We start from the raw sequence: 25,741 nt of genomic DNA, 5'->3' as shown, positions 1-25,741 counted from the left end.
AGTATTAATATAATGAAAAAAAATTTTTTTGAGTATCATAAGAGATGTTGTTCTTGGCCTCAAAAACAGATCAAATAGATGAAAACCTGAAGCAAGCTCTCCAGAAAGATTTAAACATCATGGCCCCAGGCCTCACCATACAGGTAAGCCCTTTTCCTAGGGAAATTCTGTAGGAATTTGAGAACTTTGAATTGAATTGTTCTTTCATTGGACATTATTTATTCAGCAGTTATTTAATTGAAATGCTATGGGATTTTGTAGAATAGCTTTCTCAATTTGACTTTAGGTCTATGCCAAAATAAAATACTCTGTAGCTTGTCCTGGCTGGCATTTTCTGCTGATAAGCTACGGCTTTTGCAAGGAAATGAAATCCACTCACTGCTAATTGTGAGGCATTATTAAGATACAGTTATGGTTATTAATCATTGTAGGAGTAAGGTTTTAGACTCAGTAAGATTATGAACAAGGATTTCAAGTATAAGATTTGAACAATAATTCTAGCAAAACAGATGTCACATATGATTAATTGACAGATGAACTGGTGGGATGATTATTGCTGTAAGTCTTTAGAATTCAAGAACATTTCAAGAGAGTCTGCCTGGAAACAACTATAATGGAGTTGGGATTTTAGGTGGGTCTGGAAGAATTAGCAGAATTTATATGGTGGGGAAGGAGTAAGGCAGGTGTTTCAGATGGGTAGAATGGCCTGAATAAAAGGAAGGTGGCAGATAAGTTTGGTGGTGGTGATGGTGGTGGCGGCGGTGGCGGCATTGGGAGATAGAATGGTGAGGGGTTGTGGGCCGGCTTTTTTGGGTCGGTGTTTTTACAGATTGGGTTGAAATCCATGAGTAATTCTAAAATCAGTTTTAGTAGATCATGACAGCATTTTAAATAAAATAAAATTGAGTAAGAAAAGAAATCAGAACACATGACATGTAATAAATTTAAGTATTGTTCTGTAAAACTTGTTTTCTCTAAGTGTGGTGTAGATGTTTATATTGGGTGTCAATGTGAAATGCAGATCTTACAGTGGTCATAGTAACATTTAAAAGGTTTCTATGGCTATAGGTCTGGATTACCTGAGATATGGTAATATGGCTTCTCTAGTACCCTTTCTTAGAGTTTCTAGGAGATCAGTTGTGGTAATGGTTACTGCAGCTAAAGAGAAAAACTTTGGTGTCATGAGTCTCAAGGGTTGCACTGTTGAGAATGTGCATTCACTGTAAGTGACTTCGTGTGATCTCATAACAAGACTGGAGATGGTGAGGGTTTTCCCTGTCCTTACTCATGCCGTGCCATCATCTCTGACTGGTGCCTGAGGGGAAGCTGCCAAAGTTAGGGGTCATTTGAAAAGTCCACTGCAAACTTTATAAAATCCACCTGGTTGTCCATTCAGTTGTGGTGGGAGTTGCTTTTCTATGTTAAGGATAATAAGTGTGAATGTCACAGATTTTTAGATACTGCTCATGTTGTTACTTGGGAGATTTAGCTCATTCTTAACAGCTGCCTGGAATTCTTTGCCTTATATTACATAATCATTTCTCTGTTGTTTCCAGTTTTTTGCTGTTAACAATAGGGTAGGAATTTTTTGGCACATCTCCTTGTATGTACAAATTATCTTTCAAAACCCTGCACAAATCTGTAGTTTTTTCAGCAATATATGTGAGTACTGATTTCTCCATAAACCTCACCAGCAGTTGACCCTGAGACATGCTGATTTTTGCCATATGGAATGATGTTATATCTCTCTTTGATTTGCATTTCTTTGGTTATTAATGGGGTTGAGCATCAAGGGGGTTTTTTTGGTGGTTTGGGTTTTTTTTTTGGCCATTTTGTACTTTGTCAACTGCCTATTCATATTCTTTCCTCACTTTTCTGTTGTGTTGTTTTGCCTTTTTTTACTGATTTATAGTAGTATTTTGTATATTCTAAATATTTTTATGCACACGTGTGTTCTGTATGTTTTTTTAAAAATTAGATATTGGGAAAAAGATGAATAAGAAGATGAAATTCACCCGTAATTGTACCATGCAGATAAGAGTTTGTTGTATCTTTCCAGGCTCTTCTTAATCTAGAGGAGCATGTGTTTGTTTATAGGTATAAATAATGTTAAATTAAAGTGGGATTGTACCATAGCTGCTTTTTTCACTAACAGTATATATAACCATCTTTTCAAATCAAAAATATAGATTCACTACATTATCACTTTTAATGTTTTTTATTTAATCTATGGCTTCCAGTTTTCACTGTTAGACACATGTTGCAATGACAAGCTTGTATATACATCTTTTTAAATCCTTTCCTTAAAATACATTCTTAAAAGTAGGATTGAGGAATCAAAGTGTATGCCCTGTTTGGAGGCTTTTTGGTAAATATTGACAAATGTGGCCTTTCAGAAAAATTTTAGCATCTTATTCTCTCATCGGCAGTGTTGGTGAGGTATAGTTTTCTACACATTTGATTTTATGATTGTACCCAGATAATTTACAGATGCATGCTGACTCTCTTAATCCTTTGAGAGAAATTAATTTGGTATTTTGTATTAATTATTGAAGTTGAATGCCCTAGGATATTTAATGGCCATTTGTATTTCATTTGTGAATTGTTTCTTGTGTTTGTTCATTTTTTAATAATTTATCTTTTTCTCATTTAAGTAAACTGTTTTTAAATAAATATATAACTTATTTTTAATATGTTAATTATTACAACTCTAAGATGGATGGGAATTATTTTCTCCTAGTTTTTTCTTTACTACTTACTATCTTTTTCCTCCTTGCAATTCTGAAGTTTTAAACTTCTGTAGAAATTTTAGTATTTAGTATTTAGTATTGTGGTGTTTTGTAGTGTTGGCATGTTTTAAGCTACTTTCTTTTTTTTTTAAGCTACTTTCAAATTACAACATTTTTTCTCTGTTTTATTTATTTTAAAGAGAGAGTAAGAAAGAGCACATGGGCACAGCGGTGGATGGTGGGGGGAAGGAGAGAAAGAAACTTAAGCAGAGCATGCTGAGAGTGGAGCCCAGCCTGGGGCTTGATCTCATTGACGCTGAGATCATTGACCTGAGCCGAAACCAAGAGTTGGATGTTAAACTGACTGTGCCACCAAGGCACCCCTTTATAGTTGTGTCTTTTAGATTTGAATCTTTCATTCATCTGAAATCCATTTTGATGTCAGTTGTGAGATAGGGCTCTAATTCCCCATTTCCCCAACTTGGTAGTAACAAGAATTATAGAATAATTTATGTCCCCATCTCCCTTATTTGAAATGCCATTTCTAGTGTATGCTAAATCCCATTATATAGTATAGTTTTTTTGGACTTTGTTCATCTGTTTCCTATTCCTTCATTAGTTTTCGAGCCCTTAGTCTTTTCCCATCAAATCTTCTCTCTTATTTTTTCCTTCTTGTTAGTAAATGACCCCTCCTTCCCTCTGACAAATCTAGATATATGGGAGGCATCTCTAACAACCCTCTCACCCTTAACATCTAATCAGACCCCATACCCTGCTGATTTTACCACCAAAATCCATGTAAAACTGTGTTCTATCTTTACTGCTATCTTCCTAAGCCAAGCTACCATCTCTTGCCTGGATTTCCAACAGTTGTCTCCTACAACGTTGTCCCTGTTTGACTTTTACCTTTATCCACATCATTTTCTGCATAGCAGTGAGGAGGATCTTTTAATTTAGTTATAATTTTATGTTGTTTTTATAGAAAGAATTACCACATGAAAAAAGTATCACTTCATGTTTTTAAACTGGTAGATCAAGATCTCCATTGTTTTGCTTGCTTTAGTTTTGCCATAAAAGTTTATTAGGAACTGGAATGCATTTTTAGAATTTCCAGTCTGTTTGTCGGCCTTCCTTCTTTAACACATTACTATATGTTCATGATAATCAACTTTTTATTCATTTTTAAAATCTGGTAAGAGGTATTATCTTTCTAAAAATAGTGGCCTTTCATATTTCTGAGAGCTTATTCTTCCAGCTTAGTTTTCATTATTGATATTTTCAAGCTCTGTCAGGTTCCAAGTTTAAAATTGGGAACATAGTTTATGGCTTTACTTAATCATATCATATTTGTTTCTTTAGAATTTTTGACCAGGCGAGAAATTCTTATCTCAAATTAAATTAATACTCATGGATTTACTAAGTTTTAATGCTATTAAATGTAGTCTTTTTTTGTACAATCATTGAGGATTGCAAATGATTCTTGGTAAATTTTATTGTGTAACTACTGGTTTGCTGAGTTTGCTGTTTCTAATAAATTTTTTGGGTTAATTTCCTTGGATTTTTTGTTGTTGTATACGTGGTATAAACATTTAACATGAAATCTATCCTCTTAAATTTTTAGGTGCACAATGCATTAATATTGACTGTAGGTGCAGTGTTATACAATAGGTCTTTTAGAGCTTATTTATCTTGCTTTTTGCAACTTTATGAATTTCCTTAGATTTTTTATTTATATAATTATGCCAAAGTAAAAAATCTTGATTTTTTTCCCCTCTACAACCATTTCCCAGTATCCAAATCACCTTCTTTAAATTCTTCACCTAATTCATAACTATCTGAAAGTTTCATATTCATTATTTGCTTTTTGTTATCTGTTGTGTTTTCTCCCTTTAAAATTTTCAATTCCATGAGAGCATTCTTGCCATGTTCACTGCTGTATCCTTAGTGCCTAGAACAAACAGCGCTTGGCACAGAGGCACCCAATTAATACTTGTTGAATAAACATTCTCTGTAATAATCAGTATTTTAATTTTGCTCTTTGTATTTATACTCCATTTTTCTTGAACAACTACTGTGTCAAATTTGAGTGGTGAAAGTATACATCCTTGATGTTTTTTCCCTATGTTATTAAAGAGAGTGACTATATGTTGGGTTTCCATTTAAAATATATGTTTATAAGCAGCAGTCACTTTCAAGTACATTCATTTTCCACTCCTGTGTGTGTGTATTTTGGCCATTGTTTTTGGATATGTTGTCATTTATTTATTTATTTATTTTGAAGATTTTATTTATTTGAAAGAGCATGACCAGGGGGCAGAGGCAGAGGGAGAAGTGGGGTTCAGTCCCAGGACTCTGAGATCATGACCTGAGCTGAAGGCATCCGTTTAGCCACCCAGGCACCTTGTCATTTTATTTTTTGAATCTGTTATAATGTAACTTACATTATCTGTTACAGTAGGTGTTTATTTTATACATACTTGGGAATTCCCTTAGCAAGCATGTAGTGTGTGTTCTTTAGCCTCATACAGCAAGATGTCTTCAGAAAACAGTCATGTTTTATGCTTTTAAAAAAATAAGACTAGAGGGGTGCCTGGGTGGCTCAGTCGTTAAGCGTCTGCTGTTGGCTCAGGTCATGATCCCAGGGTCCTGGGATCCAGCCCTGCATCAGGCTCCTTGTTCAGTGGGGAGCCTGCTTCTCCCTCTCCCACTCCCCCTGCTTGTGTTCCCTTTCTCGCTGTGTCTTTCTCTGTCAAATAAAATCTTTTAAAAATAAATAAAAAATAAGACTAGAAGGATGTATAGCTATTCTCTTAATTAAATGCAAAATGAGAGTGCTTCCTTCTGAATCATATTAATACATATTAGAAATCATCTGCATTTCTCATAGTCACATAGTGAAATCTGGAATCTCACAGATGCTGGTTATAAATTTTTATTTGTCTTCTAGCTATCTCCATGAGTTGTCCTTATGTCCTCACATGCTTTAATTTCAGCATATAATGAGTTTTTCACTACAGTCCCTAGCTGCTTATTCCATTTCACTACTTCTTGTATTTGGTTATGATAGTTCTCAAATTCTTCACAGATTTTACTCTTCTCTTTCATGTAGGAAAGTCTGTGTTGCTTGAAAGTCTTCTTTCAAAAGCCTTTTTAAAAGAAGGTTATGTGCTTGAGAAAGAACATGAGCAGGGAGGGAAAAACAAGATGAAACCAGAGAGGGAGACAAACCATAAGAGATTCCTAACCATTCTTAAACAAACTGAGGGTTGCTGAAGAGGAGGGGGCTGGAGGCTGGGGTAATTGTGTGATGTCACGAGCACTGTGTATTATATCAGACTAATGAATTGCTGAACTCTGCCTCTGAAACTAATAATATTCTTTATGTTAATTGAATTTAAATCAAAAGAAGGTTATGTGCTTAAAGGCTTTGTTGCTTAAAGGTTTAGCCAATTTTCAAAGAGAAATTAAAACTTTCTTCAGATCAGCAGTATTTTGTGTGTGTTTGCAGTGTGGGGCAGGGGTGAGTATGTTTAACTAGTTAATCAGAAACTTAGAGAGTTGCCTGATGTTGAAACCTCAGCCTTCAAAAGGCTGCACTTCCCAAGTAAATAATCTTAATTAATGCCAAAGTGCAGGATGGTTAGGGAAACACAGTGTCTAGTAAACGGTATCTACAGAGACAAGTAGACTTTGTTCTAAGTGAGATTGTAGGAAGAAAGAACATAAGCTGTTAACTGGTATTTGTTTTCCTTCAACTTTGGACTCTTTATGTATAGTTGGTACTGAGTGATTGCAGGTTTAGGAAATAGTAAATACATTTATTGTTCACTGTATTAAGTTGCATATACTGACCTGAACTTTGTTTGGTTTTATTTTTGTTTTTGCTGTTTCCTCCTTCACAATTTAAATCTTGTAATTTTGCCTTCCTTCTGTTTCTTTGGTTTGCAGACTTGAAAAGGAAACGAAAGTATCCAACTGAAGAGCTTTGTAGAGGTCTTTTAAGGGAGAACCTTTTCCCTAAAGGAGTTTGTTTCTGTAGTGGATAGAGTGATATCTCCCCCCACCCCATAGGCAGGCATCTTTTAAAGAAACAGGAAGCCGTGTTATCTATGATTCTTGGTGTGATGGCATGAAGAATAGATTTTCTAGTGGAATCTCCACACATGTTAGTAGGCAGTTATGTCTTAATTGTTTTATTAGTTTCATTTGAGGAGTTTCATTTCATCTGTAGAAGATGCAGTTTGAAGATATATTTTTCAAATATACTGTGGCTTTTCACTTTTATTTTTTAGGCTGTGCGTGTTACAAAACCCAAAATCCCAGAAGCCATAAGAAGAAATTTTGAGTTAATGTGAGTAATATACTTGGGATCCCAAAACATTTATTTAGGACTGCCTAATATTAATATACCAGTGTAGAGAAAACTTATATGAGATGTTACACTCTGGGGTGGGGTGTATATCTATTTCCCATACTTTAATTCTGATAATATTATCTATACTTGTGTCTTAATTCACTAGAGTATTCTTAGTTTTTTCTTTATATATGAACATATTTCAGGAGCAGCATTAGTGGCTAAGGATGCAGTTTGCTCTAGAACTATTGTTGAAAGCCTAAGGAGTTATAATTTGGACATGAATATCTTGAATTAAATTTGAATTTAGGAAAGAGTCCTAACTGCTAAGGTTGAAGAGAGTGCCCGTGTTGTGTCACTGTGTTACAATAGTAAGAATAGACACCTTATCATTACAAAGTTTGGTTTTCCATTATATGTGATTGTGTCTCTAAACATAGACCTAGATCTTTACAATTTGCTTCTGGGAAGCTGTGCCTAAATTGACTACTGATAGTCTTCTCTTTTTTGGGTCCAGGGCTGAGTGGGAATAAGAAGTTATTTGCTTGGTATGAAATTAATTTCTTAGTGTTCTGAATATTCGTGTTAGGGAAATACCTACTGTGGTTGAAATGGCAGTATTATTTTTGTATGACAGGTACTGAAAAGAAGAAACAGAAGTCTTTAGGAAATTTGGCTAGTATTTTAAGAGGAAAAATATGAAATGCTGGAAAAGTAACTTTGCAAAAGTCAGGAATACAACTCTTAAGTGTAGAGGGTTCAAGAAATAATTCTTCTTCCTGGGTGATTTACTGCTGAGTCCTTACTGTTCCCAAGTCTCTATCTTCTGTTATGTAGAATTTTATTTTCCCTTTTCATTAGTAGAAAAGGAACTCCCTCTTTTTAAGCTATAAAACACAGACTGCCAGGCTGGATAAATCATGGATCCGATCCATTGGTATAAAAAAAAAAAAATTTTTTTTTTTTGATCTTTTAAAATTTATTTATTTGACAGAGAAAGAGAGCATGCGAGACAGAGCAAGCATGGGCAGGGGGAAGGGCAGAGAGAGAGGGAGAAGCAGACAGCAGACCCCCCCCCTGAGCAAAGATCTCTATGCAGGACTCAACTTGATCCCAGGTGGGACTCGATCTGAGGACCCTGGGATCACTACCTGAGCCAAAGGCAGACACTTAATGACTGAGCCACCTAGGTGCCCTAAAAAATTTTTTGATTGAAGGCTCAGGATGTCTTAGGTTTTCAGTATGATAGCTTCTAGTGATGGAAACATGAAGACTATATGTTCTCTGCCCTCAGATAACTCCTAGTATCAAGAATGCCATTTTATGTGTTTACCAGTTTGGCAGGAGGAAAGGAGAGTTCTTTGGGGGGAAATTTTTGGGGGGGAACTGTTGGAGTTACTTTTCAGATAAATCTGGATCTTTCCTAATTTTATAGACTATTACAGTCCCACATTTAAAAGCCGCCTTGAGGTCTAACCGCCCACATAATAGTAATCTTATTCTATACTTTTTCTGCTCTGTGGTCACCTGGGTCACTACTTGTACATGCTTAATGATGGGCCAGCCATTTCCATTATTAGAAAGCTCAGATTCTTAGAAAATTCTTTTTCATTGAGCCCCAGTTCACCACTTAATAACTAATACCTAATATAATATAGGGTAGCTGCGTAAGCCTAAGGAGCCGCCGAAATCTAGCTCCATTCTATTTATCAGCCTATGGACCTGAGGGACTGCATCTTCCCAGAGGGTGTTGCATTTTGCACATTGGCCCAGAAGTATTGTATGGGCTAGCTGGAGGCCTAACAACAGAGGAAGCATTTATATACTCTGGGTACTTGCAGATCACAGGCCTTTCCATGATACAATTAGAGGAAGAGGTCAGACTAAAATTCAAATGTATAAATTGATTCCCATATCTGGGTGACTTTGGGCAAATCATTTAACCTTTCAGCTTCAGATTTATTATAAGTAAAATGGGGTAACACCTCTCTAAGCCCCTTAATGGATCAGAAAGTTTGTGTTGCAAATGGTTCTTTGACCCACTATAGAGTCAGATTTATTGGCTGTGACTGCACATCATTTCTAATTTTAATAATATTTTGATTCACAGGGAGGCTGAAAAGACAAAACTTCTTATAGCTGCACAGAAACAAAAGGTTGTGGAGAAAGAAGCTGAGACAGAGAGGAAAAAGGCTGTTATAGGTACTTGGATTTCTTTCTGAAATGGATGTCTTAAGTCCATGTTTTATGAGTTTGTCCTGTTCTTTGTCATTCTGACACTGGATATTGATAGGATCAAATAAGATTGCATCATACATAGTGGAGAATTCTAGAAACTCTTTTTTGTATATTCAGATGTCCCGCAGCTTTTAAAACTAGATGGTGTCAGTACTTAATGAAGTGCTTTGGCTCTCTACCATGTCTTTGGCTGCTACTGCTTTTTCGAGGACAAGAAAAGTGGGTAGGGTTTTTGGGCAACACTAGCCTCTGTGGAGTAGAGTTTTGTTCCTATAGTTTAAGAATAGGAAAGTTTTTTGGCCAAAGCTCAGGATTATAATATGCATCCTTGCTGTTGACAAGCACTGAGTTTTATGTGGATGGGTAGATGTTGTCCTCTTCAACAGAAGGGCAGGATTGCTTACAGCTTATTTTGAATCACAGTGAAACTTCTTTACCTCCAGGATACTATATATTGGACTGCCCTCTTAGACTCTCAGTTGTTTGTTCTTTGGGATGCTGGAAGTTTAAGAAGCATTTCTTTAACGATTTCAAGTATGCAGGAATGCACAGAGACTAGTAAAATGAAGGCTTAATATTTGCCACATCCTTTCAGATCATATTTTTTTTAAGAATAAATTTATCCTTTTGAAACCTCCTGTGTACCCTTACCTGGTCCTATTTCTTGACTTCCCTTCTCTAATTAGGTTTTATTTTAAAATTTTTTATACAGATCTTTCTGTCCATATTTTTATACTATAAATATATAACAATATCTGTAACTGTAAGTATGTAACAATAAACAACTCATAGAATTGTCTTAAACCATAAAAATATCAAACTCTTTTATTTCACAACTTGCCTTTATTTTACCAACATTGTTTGAGTTTTATTCATATTGATATGTGTAGATGTAGTTAATTTTTAACTGCTGTGCATTCATTCTGAGAGTGAACCTCAGTTCATTCTAACATTACTGTTGAAGAGTTAGGTAGTTAGTAGTTTTTCCTTATGAATAGTGCTGCAGTAGCCATATCTTTTTGTGCACACATTCAGAGTTTTCTGTGGGAGTGCTACTCAACATGTAGTGTCGGTCAGTGCCCTGTTTCACCAGCTTTTTGTTTCTGATCCATAATGAGGTGACTTCAGAATTGAGAATGAGTGCTTAGAAGTTCTTACAGTATTGCACATTTTATGTCTGTTGAGTCTAATAATAAAAAACTGGAGCCTGTGTTTTTGTTTTTAATAGTTTTCCTAATAATTAATTTTTATTCTAATTAATAAAATACTGCTTCCCAACAGACTGAAATACAAATAAGGGGGGAGGTTGCTTTCCCATAGGTAGTTTGAGAAGCATTGCTCTGGAATACATGTCTCGAAGTAGAATTGCTGGGTCACAGAGTACATACATCTTCAAATTCATAACATTCAATATTGCCAGATTGTTCTGCGAAGTGATTCTACCATTTTACCTTCTTTTCAGCAGGATTTGAATTCCCCATTCATTCCTTTGTTTGCCTTATTGAATTCCCATTTCTGCATATCTTCCTCAATTCTTAGAGTCATTAGACCTTTTAAAATTTATGTCAGTGTGATGGTGGAAAACGTATCGTATAATCTCAGTTTGTATTTCTCCGATTACTAGGAAAGTTGAATATTGTTTATTGGTCATTCAGGTTTCTCTTTTTTTGTATGTGAGCTGTCTGTTAAACTGTTAGCCCATTGTCTGTTTAGTTTTTTTGAGCTGATTTGTAGTTCCTTATATCTTCTGAATATTAATCCTTCCCCAGATCTATGCATTGCAAATATCTTTTCTCACTTTGTGGCCTGTCTTTGAACTTTATGATGTCTTTGACATTCTTATATATTTAAATTTCTTGTACTCATATTCATCAGACTTTTCCATTCTGATTTGTGCTTTTCCCATGCCCAAAGTAATAGTTTTATTCTAAAAGTTTTACAGTTTTGCATTTTGTATTTAGATATTGAATCCATCTGGAATTTATAAATTTATAGTATAATTTTATAAATTATATTAGGGTTTAGTTTGAAATTGGAATTCAGTTTATTTTTTCCATGTAGCAAGCTAATTATTTTAGACAATTGAAAAGTTCATTATTTCCTCTATTTATTTCTAATGCCACATCTGTCTTATAACAAGATACTGTATATAATTTGTTCTGTTGCTAGGGTCTGTTTTGTTTTAATTTCTTGCTCTGTCCTTCTCCAGAATTACCTTGTTTCACTTACTGTCACTTTTTATGTTAAGTCTTGCTATCTGGGAGAGCAAGTTTCTCCTTAATTATTCCTTTTAACGATTCCTAACTATTCCTAAAATTGTCTTGGATAATCAGAGGCTTTTTATTCCTCCATATAAATTTTAGAACCACCTCAAGTTCTGTAAAATGCTGTGCTGAGATCTTGATTAGAATTACATTACCTGTACATGTCAATATGAGAGGATTACAATATTTATGATACTGAATCTTATAAATCTGTTTACATCTCTCCATTTATGAGAAAGGTCTTTCAAAAAGGTGTTATAATTTTCTTCTTAAATTTCTGGTGCTTTCTTTCTTAGAGTTTTATTCTTGTTTATTTTTCAAGTTTTTTACTATTAGAAATAGGTTTTTTGTTTGTTTGTTTGTTTGTTTGTTTTTTAGATTTTACTCATTTATTCCAGAGGAGGATAAAGTGAGAAAGTGTACATGCAAATGCAGAGCAAGGGGCAGAGAGGGAGGACAGGCAGATCCCCAAACAGGGCTCAACCCCAGGACCCTGAGATCAGGAGATCATGACCTGAGCCAAGCTGAGTCAAAACCAAGAGTGAAATGCTCAACTGACTGAGCTACCCAGGTGTACCAAATAGGCTCTTTTTTGAAGGTACATTTTCTAACAGGTTTTTGCTTTTGTGGAGGTACGCTGTTAATTTTTTTTATTTGTTTAGCAGTCTTGCTGAAAATCTCTTCAGTTTCCCATGTGAGCAGTCAGATTGTCTTCAGGACAGTTCTGATTTTTTCTTTGTAGTCCCACATCTTTGTATTCTTCTTAACTTAATTGTTTAAGCTATGATTTACAGTGCAGTGTTGAAAAGAAGGATGGCGACAAGTAGTCTTGTCTTGTTCCTAACTTTAAATATTCCCAGTGATGTTTGCTCTAAATAATTTTTATTGGGTTAATGAAGTTTCTTCCTGTTTCTTGCTTGCTGAGACTTTTTATCATGAATGGCTATTAAATCTTCGAGAAATTTTTCTGTATCTGTTGAGAGGACCATATAACTTTTCTTTTTGAAGCTGTTAGTGTGGTGAATTATATTAATATATTCTCTGTTACTGAATTATTTTGCCTTCCTGGGACAGACCCACTTGATCGTGATATAGGAGAGTCACCCAATACACTTCTCTTTATGTCTTGCTGATAATATCTTTAAATTTTTTACTTTTATTTATTTTCATTTTTACTTGTATTTCATAAATTTCAGCATACTGTCAGTTTTTTTCATGGCTACACTAGCCTCAAAATGAGGTTAGAGAAGCATTTCTTCTTTTTCTGTGTTATGGAACATTTTATATAAAATATGTTATCTCTTTGTAGGTTTGGTGGAACTCACTTGTAAAAACCATCTTGGTCTCTTGGGGTTTGTGCTTTTTTTTGTATGCTTGTTTGTTTTTTGTTGTAGCATTTAGCCTGCCAGTTTAATTTCTGTACTAACTATAGGTCAGTTTCAGGTATTTGTTTAAGTTTGGTCAATATATTTTTCTAGCAAATTGTCATCTGAAACTTAAGATTTGGGAGCATAAATTTGCAGAATTTTATTTTATTTTTTTTAAGATTTTATTTATTTATTCGACAGAGAGAGATCACAGGTAGATAGAGAGGCAGGCAGAGAGAGAGAGGGAAGCCGGCTCCCTGCTGAGCAGAGAGGCCGATGCGGGACTCGATCCCAGGACCCTGAGATCATGACCTGAGCCGAAGGCAGCGGCTTAACCCACTGAGCCACCCAGGCGCCCCTTGCAGAATTTTCTACTGATTTTTAAAACCCTCTACCAAATATGAATGCCCCCTTTTCATTCCTAGTATTATTTTGTGCCTTCTCTTTTCCTGGATCAGTTTTGCCAGAGTTCTGTTACACTTCATTCTTCTTTTCACAGAGCTGCATTTTTATTTCATTGATTCTATTATCATTTACTTTTTTATTAAATTATTTACGCTTACTTTATTATTCTCTCCTGTCTTTTTGGACTTTTCTCATTGGTTCTTTTCTGACTTCTTGAGTTACTTAAATTCTTTAGTTTTCAGTCTTTTCTGATGGAAACATGTATGATAAATTTTCTTCTAAGTTCTGCCTTAGGTACATCTCACAGGTTTTGAAATGTAGTTTATTGGTGTTCAGTTTTAGTTTTTATAAAAACATTTCCATTATGATTTCTCCTTTCATTTATGAAGTATTAAAAGTATTTTTTGAGTTTTTTATTGGATGGGTTTTCAGGAGGCTACCACTTTACCATTGATTTCTAATATTGCATGATAGTCAGAAAATATGATCTGTTATTTGGATTCTGAAATATTTTTTGAAATTTGCTTTGTGGCCTGTCAATACATGGTACTTTTTTGGTAAATGTTCTGTGTGTGCTTGAGAACATTGAATGTGTTTTCTTTATTTGTTGGATACAGTGTTCTCTATATCTATCCATTAGGGTCAGGCTTATGAATTGTGTTGTTTACATCTTCTGTATTCTAATTTTTGCCTTCTTGAACTGTCAGTTACTGAGGGAGGTGTGCTAAAATTAAAGTCTCCCACTATGACTGTGGATTTGTTGACTTGTAATTTTTTTTCTTTATATATTTTAGGGCTATATCATTAAGAGATTCAGGATTGTTACATCTCCATGGAGAATTGGTCCTATTATGTAATAACCCTCATTATTCCAGACACACTTTTTGGCTTAAGATCTATTTTGTCTAATATTAAAGCTATGCCAGATTTCTCTTGGTTAGTTATTTTCTTGATGTATCTTTTCCCATCCTTTTACTTTCAACTTTTCTGTGTCATTATGTTTTAGGTGTGTCTCTTGTAAACAGCATATAGCTGGATTTTGTTATCTTATCCAATGTGAGACTCTGTCTTTTAACTGGTGAGTTTAGTCTTTTTATATTTATTGTAGTTACTGCTATATTTGGATTTGTTTTGTATCATTTAATTTTGTGCTATTTACCACGCATTTTTTTTCCTCTGCTGCTTTTTTCTCTCTTTTCTGATTGGTATTGAATTGATTGGATTTTCTTTATTCTTTTCTTCCTTTTACTTGATTAGTAGATTTGTATTCTGTTTCTAGAATGTATAACTGGTCATACCTGTAAAATGTTAATAAGCATACCTGATTTGACAGAGTCTAAAGCTAATCATCCTTTCTGTCCTCTTAAATAAAACTAGAATGCCTTAATTCTTACCACTGTTTCCAGTTTTATGTATTGTTGGCTCATATTCTGGTTTTATGTTCTTTTTATTCCCCCATTAACTATTATCATTATCATCTATTCTTAACAGTAAATATCTATTTTAATTTATAGGTGTTACTTAACTTTTCCCTCTCCATTGTTTTTGACAATTCATTCTTTTTTCTGCTAGTTTGTTGTTGTTATTTGTTTTTTTCAGTGAAGGCTAAGGAGTAGTTACTTAATCATTCTTCTTTGGTCTGAAATGGTTTTGTTTCCTTCTTAAATGGTAATCTAGCCTGTAGTTCTAAGCCTAATGAAACTTACTTTTCTTTGTCACTGTGGCAGTAGTATTTCATTTTTGTTGGGGTTCCTCTTCTTTTTACTTTTACCATTTTTCTCCATGCCTTTGTGTGTTTCGATTTCACTGTGATGTGTCTAGAGAAAGTGTACTTATCACTGGGCTGGTGGATAGAGTTATAGTTATAGATAGCCTCTCTGGAGTTGAAGCCCTCTGGTGGTCTCGATTTTATAAAGGAGCCCCATTTCTAGCATCTCAAGGCCTCATCTCCTGACCCTGCATGAGCAATAGTCCAATAGTCCCTCTCCCTCACTTGTCTAATAACCACCACCAAGGCCACCACTCTACTGGCTCTCAGCTCTCCCTTTGTTTATGTTTCTTGAGGATCTCTCCTTCTTTCTTGTGATCTTAACCATGCATTTAAAAAAAAAAATTGTTATATTTTGTCTAGGACTTAAAAGTGTTGTTACCTAAAGGGTTTTCTAAGCCTACTCCACCATTTTTCTAGAACTGTTAAGTCTGCTCATGCTCTTTACTGGTTTATCTCTGCATGTGAGAGAGCAGTGTTAGATGGGATAACCGCAACAGTTTCTCTATGTTGAGACACCATTCTCTGGGTTCTAGTTACACCATTCTCTGGATCCTAGCTGTAGGCTCCAGATGCCTTACCTGTTAATTCAAGTTTTATCTTGAGTTTCGGCTTATAAGTATGTTTCTAGTCCAGTTGAACATTGTAGTCTGTTTGGAGGGTGGTGTGATATAGGTTGATTTTAAGCTAATGAGGAAATAGGGAAGTATGTGCTGGAGTTGTTGCTAAAGGATACTGGATCTTCTGGAAATAGGAAGCCACTTGGAAATTTTTTTCCTGCTGTGCACTTCCCCCAAGGGCCAGAGATAAGATGTGTTAAAATACTAACCCTCTGGCTGAAAAGGAGAATTGAGAATTATTCTTCAAGAATTGCAGTGATTGAATTGAAAGTGTATTTAGAATCTTTCCTCCCTGGTCCTGGATCCTTTGGTTAGGCCTCTAGTTTACTTGAGGGTGTTTGGTTTTTTCCTGCTGCAGCTAACTTGTTCATCCCCAACACTTATTTTCACAGAGTAAGAAAAATTAGCCTGCTTTCTCTTTCATGTTCAGCAGAAGTCAGAATTATACTTGTCTGATATTATTTTCATTCTGTCATTTCCCTGATGGTAACTTAACCATCAATCAATTGATCCTGAGTATATTAAAATTCTTTAGCCCATTGCTGAAGATGGGAGTCATCTAGCCTTCTTTCTATTCTAATTATTTGTTGTCTTCCCTTGTCGGCTACTTCCATAATCACCTTTTCATTGTGATTTCATTCATTCTTCTTGTCTTTATGCCTTCTGCCATGATCTCCTAGGTCATGTCCATTATTTTCTTTAGGAATTCTTCCAGAAGGCCTTTCTTGGTTTAACTTACTTTCCTTGTTCTTTCTTTCTCCTGCCATTTTATAAGATTGTTCTGTGTTGCATTGCATTTTTGTTGCTCTTTTTTTGTTCTGAGTACTTTCATGAAGTATCATTTTTCCCATTAGCTTGTGGACTGTTGCTGTGTATACCATGAAGGAATGAAACCTTTTGTACTCCCCTTTCCCACAAAACTAGCTCTGTCAACAGAACAGTGAAATAGGAAATAAATTCCCTTTTTTCTGTTGAGTAGTTTATAGTCTGGGGGGATAAAACTTAATGAAACAGCCCATAAAAATTGTATAAATGTTATGACAATGTGCTGCTTATTCTAAGTATTTCTGGAACTAGAGAAATATTTTTGAATGTGTCTTCTTTTGTATATAATTATAGAAGCAGAGAAGATTGCACAGGTGGCAAAAATTCGGTTTCAGCAGAAGGTGATGGAAAAAGAAACTGAAAAGCGCATTTCTGAAATTGAAGGTACATCAGGGAGAAAAGAGGCTCTGACTGTCCCAAACTACTTCTCTGCCTCAGAGATCGGGCTCTTAATTGTGGTAGGCGGGAGGGCCAGAGACAGAATAATCTGGTCTGGAGGATGTGTCTGCCCTCATACCCCAGACCAATTTTTATAAAAAATTACCAATACATGTTCAGCTCTTGGTTTGGTTTGTGACTATAGGTAACTCATCCTTTCATTTTCTGTCCTTAAGTTGTGGCTTATTAGCTACCACTTTGTTCTCAGGCAAAGTATGAGAATTACTTATAACCAGTTGTAAGGAACATGTAAGATAAGAAACCCCACCACTACCAGTTTCTTTTCTACCTGGCAACAACAACAACAAAAATAACCAAAAAATTAAGGAAAAAATAAGCCCCAGTTTTCACAGAGGCTCTCAAACCCCTTGATTTCCTATAGTGAGATGTTGATGTTCTGAGCCGTCTTGAAGACCAGACATTCAACCTCTTTTCTTATGTACTACTACTTCCTGTCATTCTGCATTAACTAATTCTGGATCAAATTTGGAGGGGGTACAGATGGTGCAATAAATAGAGCAGAGCTTTCGTATCTGGACTTCATTATTTTACTTGAAGCCTAGAGCCTGGGTAGGATATGAGGCTTTTTGAGGAAAAAATGGAAAGAAGGAACAAAATGAAGTAGACTCTGATGAGCTGAGAGCTCTTTGACATTGACAAGAGTATTCCACTTTGAGAAGAGTGTGTCTGGGGACTGGGATTTGAAAACTTGTTGATAAATGCCTTTATGTGATCAAGGAGTATCTGGCTGGCTAGTCAGTGGAGCATGTGACTTGTTTTGGGGGTTGTAAGTTTGAGCCCCATACTGGGTGTAGAAATTACTTAAAAGAATAAAATCTTTAAAAAAATGAAGTGATCCCAATATTAGGCAGTAGAGAAAGAGACCCCTCCTTAACATAAAATCTGAACTCTAACCCAGCTGAGGAAATGGATTACAACTTTCCTTTGTTTTAAACACCCTAACTCTATTTTGCTTGCTAGATGCTGCATTCCTGGCCCGAGAGAAGGCGAAGGCAGATGCTGAGTATTATGCTGCACACAAATATGCCACCTCAAATAAGGTGACTTGCTCTCTGCCACTCCTAATAATAGAGTGTTTGGGATTTGCTTTTCCTTGGGGCTGGGGTTTGGGAGGGGGAGGCTGTATTGTGATAGAGGTGATCTGTCCAGTGTCAAGGAAGGGTAGTTAGCATCACACTCTCTAAAAACAGCCAATCATTTATCAAGACATATTGCACACTCATTGGGGAGAGAACTTTGTATAGTTCCTAGTAAAAGTGGGGAGCTAGGACAAAGGCAGATATGTAAACACAGGTCAAATACCATAAATCATCCATCCATAGTGCCGTATCAGTAACCAGGAAAGGTGAGGGTCTTCTCATGGAATGACAGGAGTAACAGGAGAAGAGTAAAGTCCATTTAGAGTTGCTTTCCAGGTAAGGTAGCTTTTTTGTATAAATGCTAAGCTTATTGAGTGTAGTGTTTCTCCCTGGCATTTTGAGATGGGATACTTTTTCATTGTTTAAGACTGTCTTATGTATTACGGGCTATTTTGTATCCCTGACCCTTGCCCGCTAAGCATCAGTAGTACTCCCTGCAGCATACGCTTTCAAATGCCCTGAGTACTGCTTGTTTACTGGGTTTAAAAATAATCTAGTTGTGAGGAACTTGATGTGTGATAATTTGAGAAAGGAGCGTGATACAGGTGAACAGTTTTTGTAAAAGTACTTGGTTTAATCTAGGTTTAGAGAACGTAGACCTACTTGGCAGGAATTAGGAAGAGGCAGCTAGAAGCCCTGTGTTATTCTATGAAGGGAAGAATATGACCAAGGTTTATAAAGTTTTTAATTGCAAAATAGATCAGAATATTGAAAGAGTTGAGAAGGAGGTCCATTGTGTTTGGCGTGGTTTAAAGGATTAGAGTCAAGATTGAAAGTATAGACAGGTCTTAAATTCTTTCAGTTTAGAAAGGAACAACATACTGTTGTTTCATGTGAAATGATAAGACATGGTAGATTTATAGAATGGAAGTTGTCAATACTTTGAAATCTGGTATAAATTTAGAAGTAAATTTAACATATCGGAGGAGACACAACTTTATAGAAACAGGATGGAATTTGGTCAAGATGGAGACAAGGTGAGAAACTTGTATATAAAACTAGCAATTCAGATCTGTCACAGGAGAAGCTGGCTAGGCACACAAGTATTGAGACTTTGTCACTGAAATTAGCCTTATGCTGAAAGGGACAGCAGTTTTATGCCATTTTGAAAAATGCTATCAGATAATGACCTATAGTAGTAAGGCATTAGAAAGTAATTTGGTTATGCGCTGATTTGATGAGTATTTCAGCAGAGAGAGTTGTAGATCCAAGGAGTGGAAGGTGTTGGGGGTCTATGAAGGGTCTATAGGACAGGCAGGGGATTTGAGATGTGGAAAGGATTACTAGGAAAGTTTCCCAGAGGCTTTGGGGAAAGTATATTCCAGGGAATATTAGGAATAAGTTTTGATTAAGCCCAGAGAGATTTTGGTTGGATGTATCATGGCACCATGATTTAAATTTAAAGAACTAAAAACTGTGATAGGGAGAAAGATCTGTTTGATTGACAAACATGTTCATTATAGTCAGTTTTAACAACCAGCTTCTAAGTAGAGGCATGAGGCCAGACTAGGTAATTTCTTGAGGTCTTTTTCCACTTTTAGAATGTGGTCAAGAAAAGCAGAATCATGGATGGTTGATTATAAGGTTCTGAGCCCAGCCCCTTTGAAGCTCTGCCACTCTCATCTGTTGACCTGTTTACCGCTTAAGAGAACCTGCAGAGATTCCAGGCTGATTCCAGGTTGAACTCAGCTAGATGGAATAAGAAAGTAGATACAAAAACATTTTATAGGCTTTAATTCACTATAGAAATATTAGTAGTTATCATTGTTCCCAAAACCCACTTCCTCCATCCTTTTTTTTTTTTTTTTTTTAATTAAAAATGAACAGCTTCTTCCTGTATTAGGACAGGAACTTGTTTAAGGAACTTTAAGTCTAAAATATGGCTGTGAATGTGAGAGCCACACGTTAAAGTTGAGAGAAGGTCATGGGCGATGAGTCAGAGTTGAGTAGTGATGCAGGAGAGCTGTGGGGAAAATGCATGTAAGGAAAGAGAGAGATGACTGTTGGACCAAAGTGTCCTGATTCCTTTGCTCTTGTTTGCCCCCACACAGCACAAATTGACCCCGGAGTATCTGGAGCTCAAAAGGTACCAGGCCATTGCTTCTAACAGTAAGATCTACTTTGGCAGCAACATCCCTAGCATGTTCATGGACTCCTCTTGTGCTTCGAAATATACAGATGTTAGGACTGGAAGAAAAAGTTCTCTCCTCTCTAAGGAGGCTCTTGAACCCTCTGGAGAGAGCCCCATCCAAAACAAGGAGAGCACAGGTTGATGCAAGGGGTGGAAATGTACTCCCATATCAGAATGTGGCCCAAGGGGTTAAGTGGGAACAATGGTTATACAACACTTCTGATTCACAGAGAACCTGTGCTCCGTCTGTTCTGCCTCTCCTGTGGTAGCCCTGGTTTATCAGCCGATTGCAGGATAGAGCCAGTTGTCTGGCACCCAGATGTCTTTTCAGCCACAGTTTTATCAAGTATCCTGTGTATGTTCCTTTCTGAACTGATACTCATGAATGAGGGAAAGTCTGATGCTAAGATACTGCCTGCACTGGAATGTTAGACATTAAGTATATAACAAGCTGTGTTTTTCTAAGATGAGATCTATTGAATAATGTTTACATTGGTCCCCGGGGAAACGTGTGCTCAGCCATTCAAGACATAGGAGGCCAGAGAAGATGGCCCGGATGCGGTAAGTGTGAAGAAGACCGATCACACCTGGGGCCCAGGCTCTCTCTGTGGGGTTCAGTCCCAGCGTTCGTCCATGTGATTAGCATCTAGTCCGCTGAAGTTCTCCAGGAAATAATCTTCCACTTGAGCAACCATTTACTTGATACTATTTGCACCTTTTTATTTTCCTGTAGTTGAGTTGGCCTGCTGGGATATCTGTACCTTGCCACCCAACCAGGGATTCCTAATCACCAGTTATTGCATTAGTAGCTTCAGAGATAGAAAGAGCTTAGCTTGACGTTCTGGGTGAGATGAAACCTTTGCTTTGAACCAAAGCTCTGGGGCCCTGCATTCCCCTCCATTGGATGATGACTGCATTACTGCCCCAGGCCATTCATAACTAAGGTGCCTGGTTTTTAGCCACAGACAGCTCCTTATATGTCACCTCTTAGCTCTGGCTGGCCAAGAGCAGGGCAGGGCTTTAACCAGAACTAAGGGCAGCATATAATTCCCAGCTGTTCACTGCACAGTATTGTATCATAACTGCAGGAAGTTTTCATTTTTAAAACTGGATTTGGGGTACATTTATTTGCCCCAGTACCTCTGCCTGAAGGCCATGTCCTAGGGCTGTCATGGTTACTAGCACACTGATTCTCCTCAATATTGTTCTTCTGGAGCCTACATAGTGTGGAACAGAGTAACTTAGCATCTTTGGTCATCTTTGTCTTGTTTATTTCCCCCCTGCCCCCTCCTCTGAGATGCTGAAATCAAAGTTCTCCAGCTTTCACCTCCCTAGGAAGTCAGGAATCCACTGACTTCCTGGGCAGCCAGGGGATTTAATCTCCCATGAGAGGATGACAGATTGAGTTATGAGTAAGCCTGTGGCTATGGGAGACCTATCTCATCTGGGCCTTTATTCCCTTCGGATTAGTTTTCCTGAAACAGTGTGCCCCATAGTTAGGCCTGAGTTTGTGCAGCTTATTAAGACACCTTTCATGTATACTGTGGTTAAGCCAGACAGAAGTCATGGGACCACTTTCCAGAAATCTTTTCCGCTGTCAGTCCTGTCAGTCTCATGACAGCTTGCGGGTTGTGCCAAACACTTTCTATGGGGAAGGAATCCCGAATTTGAGTGGGTCTTTTCCCTGGGCCTTATACTAGAGAGGCATTTGTAATAATGGAGAGAATCCTTTTTTATTTTTGCTTATTATATGCACTCTCTTTATGAATGGATCTTGTGTTCTCTAGCCCTCCTTTAAAGAACCTTTGAACTGTAAGAATAAACTCTTCACCTGTCATGTATTGTTGCTGCGGATAGATAATGATTGTTGTGGGAAATTTGGGTCATTGACCTTTGTGCTTTCATTCCTAGAGATGTTTCCTATTCCCATGAGCTGAAAGCTGTTGCCCCAAATTGATGGATGGGGGTTTTCTTACAAGCCCCCGGTGGCAGAGTTGAGGAACAGGGAACTAGTGTTACAAAGTCGTAAAGAAACTACTTCCACTTAAACTCTCCGTGGAGTGTGTTTCCCAGTGCTCGCTCAGGCTCTAAGTCTATCCCTCCTGCAGGGATGTTCCTTTTGGCAAATATACACTGTAATCTTGAAGTCTAAATTTATATGTGAATTGCTACCTTTTTTAAAAAAAAAAAAGAAACCAAATAAAATTATTTTACTATCAGTGATTTGTATTTTTTCCTTATGTCTCCCATTATTTTCTCTTGTCTCAAACATAATCCTAAGGCTGTCTTGCCCATTTTGACTAGGTAGCCAATTTATTTACTAGTTTCACTCAACTGTAGAGGTGTTTCTTACACTCTTCTCAGAATACTGCTTCCCAGCTATAGGAATTTTGAAAGCAGGGTTTCCACTCTTCCTGACACAGAATTTAACTAAGAATGTTCTGATTCTTGGTGGGATGTGGTCAGCAGCAGAAGAGGAAAGAGGGAGGCTGGAGCATGGTGCCCTTCGGAGGCTGTCTAAGAAGGGAGGGAGGAGGTGGGGCAGTTAGACTAAGGCAGAGGAAGGACAAACAGTACAAATTATAACTGGCAGTGGTATGATGTAACTACTCTCACCAATTTAGTGTTAGTCCAAGAGCCAGGGCTGGACCTCGTCTACCCACCTCTCAACCTTTCCTTTCTGGGAAATAATTCCACAGTGATACTGGGCAGCGGGGCTTAGTATTTGGGAGTTTCAACGACAGGAGCCCTTTACTTGGGTTCCTGTGGACTCCAACCCCATAGTATTCTATGTTTGCTGCTGCAGACCAGGGAAATTTAACTCATTCAAACCAATTATCCAGTAGGTCTGGGTGGGTATTAAAATGAAGTGATTTAGAACTAAGTGATTTCTGCCTGTTACTATGGAAGAGGAATTTTGTGAATTAGAAGTTGTGATCTCTGGTTGCTTGGTGATAAGTCCCAAATGTGTGCAATAGAAGGCTGTTTGTGATCTGGCCCCCACAGACCTCTCTAGCCTGAGTCCTTGAATGTACCTTCTCTGTGTCCCTTTAAATAAAGTGTTCTATCAACCTGGCTAATTTTTTCCCCTTGTAACTCCGACTTTCCTTTGCTAACTCCTGATAAGTCTTCATTTCTTCAGACAGGTCACGCTAACCTGTTGGCTCAGGTCAGCACTTCACATTTCTGCCTTAGAACATTTCACACACGTCACTTTACCTGTTTGATGTCTTCACAAATGTTCAGCTCTCTAGGGGCAGGGACTGTGATTCTGCTCTTTCTTGGGCTGGTATCTGTTGCTCATGCCTGGCCCATATAAGTTGGTCAGTGTCAGTTTTGTTGCACAAAAGAAAAAAAGGATGAATGTGAAATGCAGGAAAGTGAATAGTGGGGGAAAAAAGAAAGACCTAGAAATTAGGGTAGAGTATCTGTGTGAGGACTTAATTTGTAACCATGGGAAGTTACCTAACATCTCTGAACTTGTTTACATCTTCACGGGGCTCTTCACTGGGTTCAGCAACATATTTTTATGCAGTTTGCATAATGATTTCTGCATGGTGATTGTTGTGGTGCATTTTTGTCTTCCTAAACTGGGGGAGGCTGATCTAGACCCCGTCCAAGGCCCTGTCCCACTCTCATAGAGGTTGTATAAAGGGGGCAGTGATTTCCAGTAATGAGGATCTCATGATATCTTTATCATGATGGATTTTAAAAAGGAAGAAGAGATAGAAAATGTGATTGTAGCTCTAAGGTAATCAGTCCAAGCGTCAACCTTCTTTAACCCAAATTCTCCTCAAGGACATCACATAGCACAACATTTGGGATATTGGAGCTTCTAACAGTTAATATTCATAGAGCACTTTGCACTTACCAAAACATCAGCATGTGCACTGAAGATGTAGTCAGTTTTTTGTAGTGATTAAGCGGTTGGGTTTTACATTTAAACAGTTCTAAAGAATAGAAGGGGAGGAAAAGGTGCCAAGCCTGACCAAAATACTACAAAAGAGAAATAGCTACCAATCTTAAAAATATCAGTGCAAATGTCTACTAACAGTCTAGCATCACATTGAAAATACTACATTACCACCAAATGAAGATAATCAGTAACACAGGAATAGTCTAACACTAGGAAATCTAGTAAAATTAACCATGTAGGGGTGCCTGGGTGGCTCAGTCAGTTAAGTGTTTGAGTCTTCATTTCGGTTCCGGTCATGATCTCAGGGTTGTGAAATAGAGCCCACTGTTGGGCTCTGCGCTGGGCATGGAGCCTGCTTAAGATTCTTGTTCTCCCTCTCCCGCTGCCACTCCCTGCCCTTGCTCACACATGCTCGAGCTCTCTCTCTCCCTCTCTCTCTAAAAAATACAAATAAAAAAGCATCATGTTGGTAGAATTTAGGAGCAATCACATGATGTCTTGTTTGTATAGAAAATGGCTTTGATAATTAACATCCATTTTTTAACTTTTTAAACCCTTAATAAAATGGGAATGGATGAATACCTCCCTAGCCAGAGAAAACATTTCTCAAATCAGGCTAATTGATGAAAGACTAAAAGGATCACCATTGTATCAGGAATAAAACAAGTCTATCTACCATTCATAGAATTAGAAAAAGGGAATGAAATAAAATTTTAAAAGAGGCATTTTTTTAAAAGATTTTATTTATTTATTTGACAGAGATCATAAGTAGGCAGAGAGGCAGGCAGAGAGAGAGGGGGAAGCAGGCTCCCTGCTGAGCAGAGAGCCCGATGCGGGGCTCGATCCCAGGACCCTGGGATCATGACCTGAGCCGAAGGCATTTAACCCACTGAGCCACCCAGGCACCCCAAAGGAGGCATATTTGTAGACGATACAATTGTACTTGTAAAGTACAAGAAAATTTTCTAAAAATGATTGCAAAAATAGAATTCAGTAGTTAAGTACAAATTTATTAAATATTTTATTTATTTATTTTAGAGACAGGATAAGTGCAAGGGGCCAAAGGAGAAGGAGAGAATCTCAAGTAGACTCCAAGCTGAGCAAGGAGCCCAACCAACACGGGGCTCGATCTCATGACCGTGAGATCATGACCTGAGCCAAAATCAAGAGTCAGACACTTAAACAACTGAGCCACCCAGGTGCCCCACAAATTTATTATTTTAAGACAAACAATTGCTACCCTATATAAAATAAAACTTAAAAAATATAATGAAGTCCAGTTTTTATTAATTAAAAGCCAGGATAAAATACTTGGGAATAAGCAAGAAATTTCAAGATCTATAGAAAAAACTTTAAACTGTTAAAGAGAGGATGTAAGATTTTTAATAAATTGACTTATTCTGTGGGAAGGAAGAGAGAGCAGTTATCCCAAAATCAATCTACATGTTTATGAAATTTCAGTAAAAATATCAACCAGGTAGTTTTTGTAACTAAACTAACATCCCAAACTTGATAGGGAAAGTTTG

The 25,741-nt window shown here is 37.1% G+C and overlaps 1 protein-coding gene across 1 annotated transcript in view; it reads left to right on the top strand.

The window, feature by feature from the left end:
- The window catches only part of ERLIN1 (ER lipid raft associated 1), a 40,143-nt gene extending 17,625 nt beyond the window's left edge, over positions 1-22,518 (top strand). Inside the window, exons 7-12 of the mRNA XM_032311685.1 lie at positions 70-143; positions 7,022-7,080; positions 9,194-9,285; positions 16,865-16,954; positions 17,990-18,069; positions 20,220-22,518. Of these exons, the coding sequence (XP_032167576.1) occupies positions 70-143; positions 7,022-7,080; positions 9,194-9,285; positions 16,865-16,954; positions 17,990-18,069; positions 20,220-20,441 (617 nt within the window). The 3' untranslated portion in view covers positions 20,442-22,518. The remainder of the gene's footprint in view (positions 1-69; positions 144-7,021; positions 7,081-9,193; positions 9,286-16,864; positions 16,955-17,989; positions 18,070-20,219) is intronic.
- Positions 22,519-25,741: the final 3,223 nt, after the last annotated feature.

The sequence above is a fragment of the Mustela erminea genome, chromosome 14 (assembly GCF_009829155.1).
Source record: "Mustela erminea isolate mMusErm1 chromosome 14, mMusErm1.Pri, whole genome shotgun sequence".
Taxonomy (NCBI): Eukaryota; Metazoa; Chordata; class Mammalia; order Carnivora; family Mustelidae; genus Mustela; species Mustela erminea.
The sequence above is the reverse complement of the archived record's forward strand: the minus strand, read 5'-3'. Positions and strand labels throughout refer to the sequence as shown.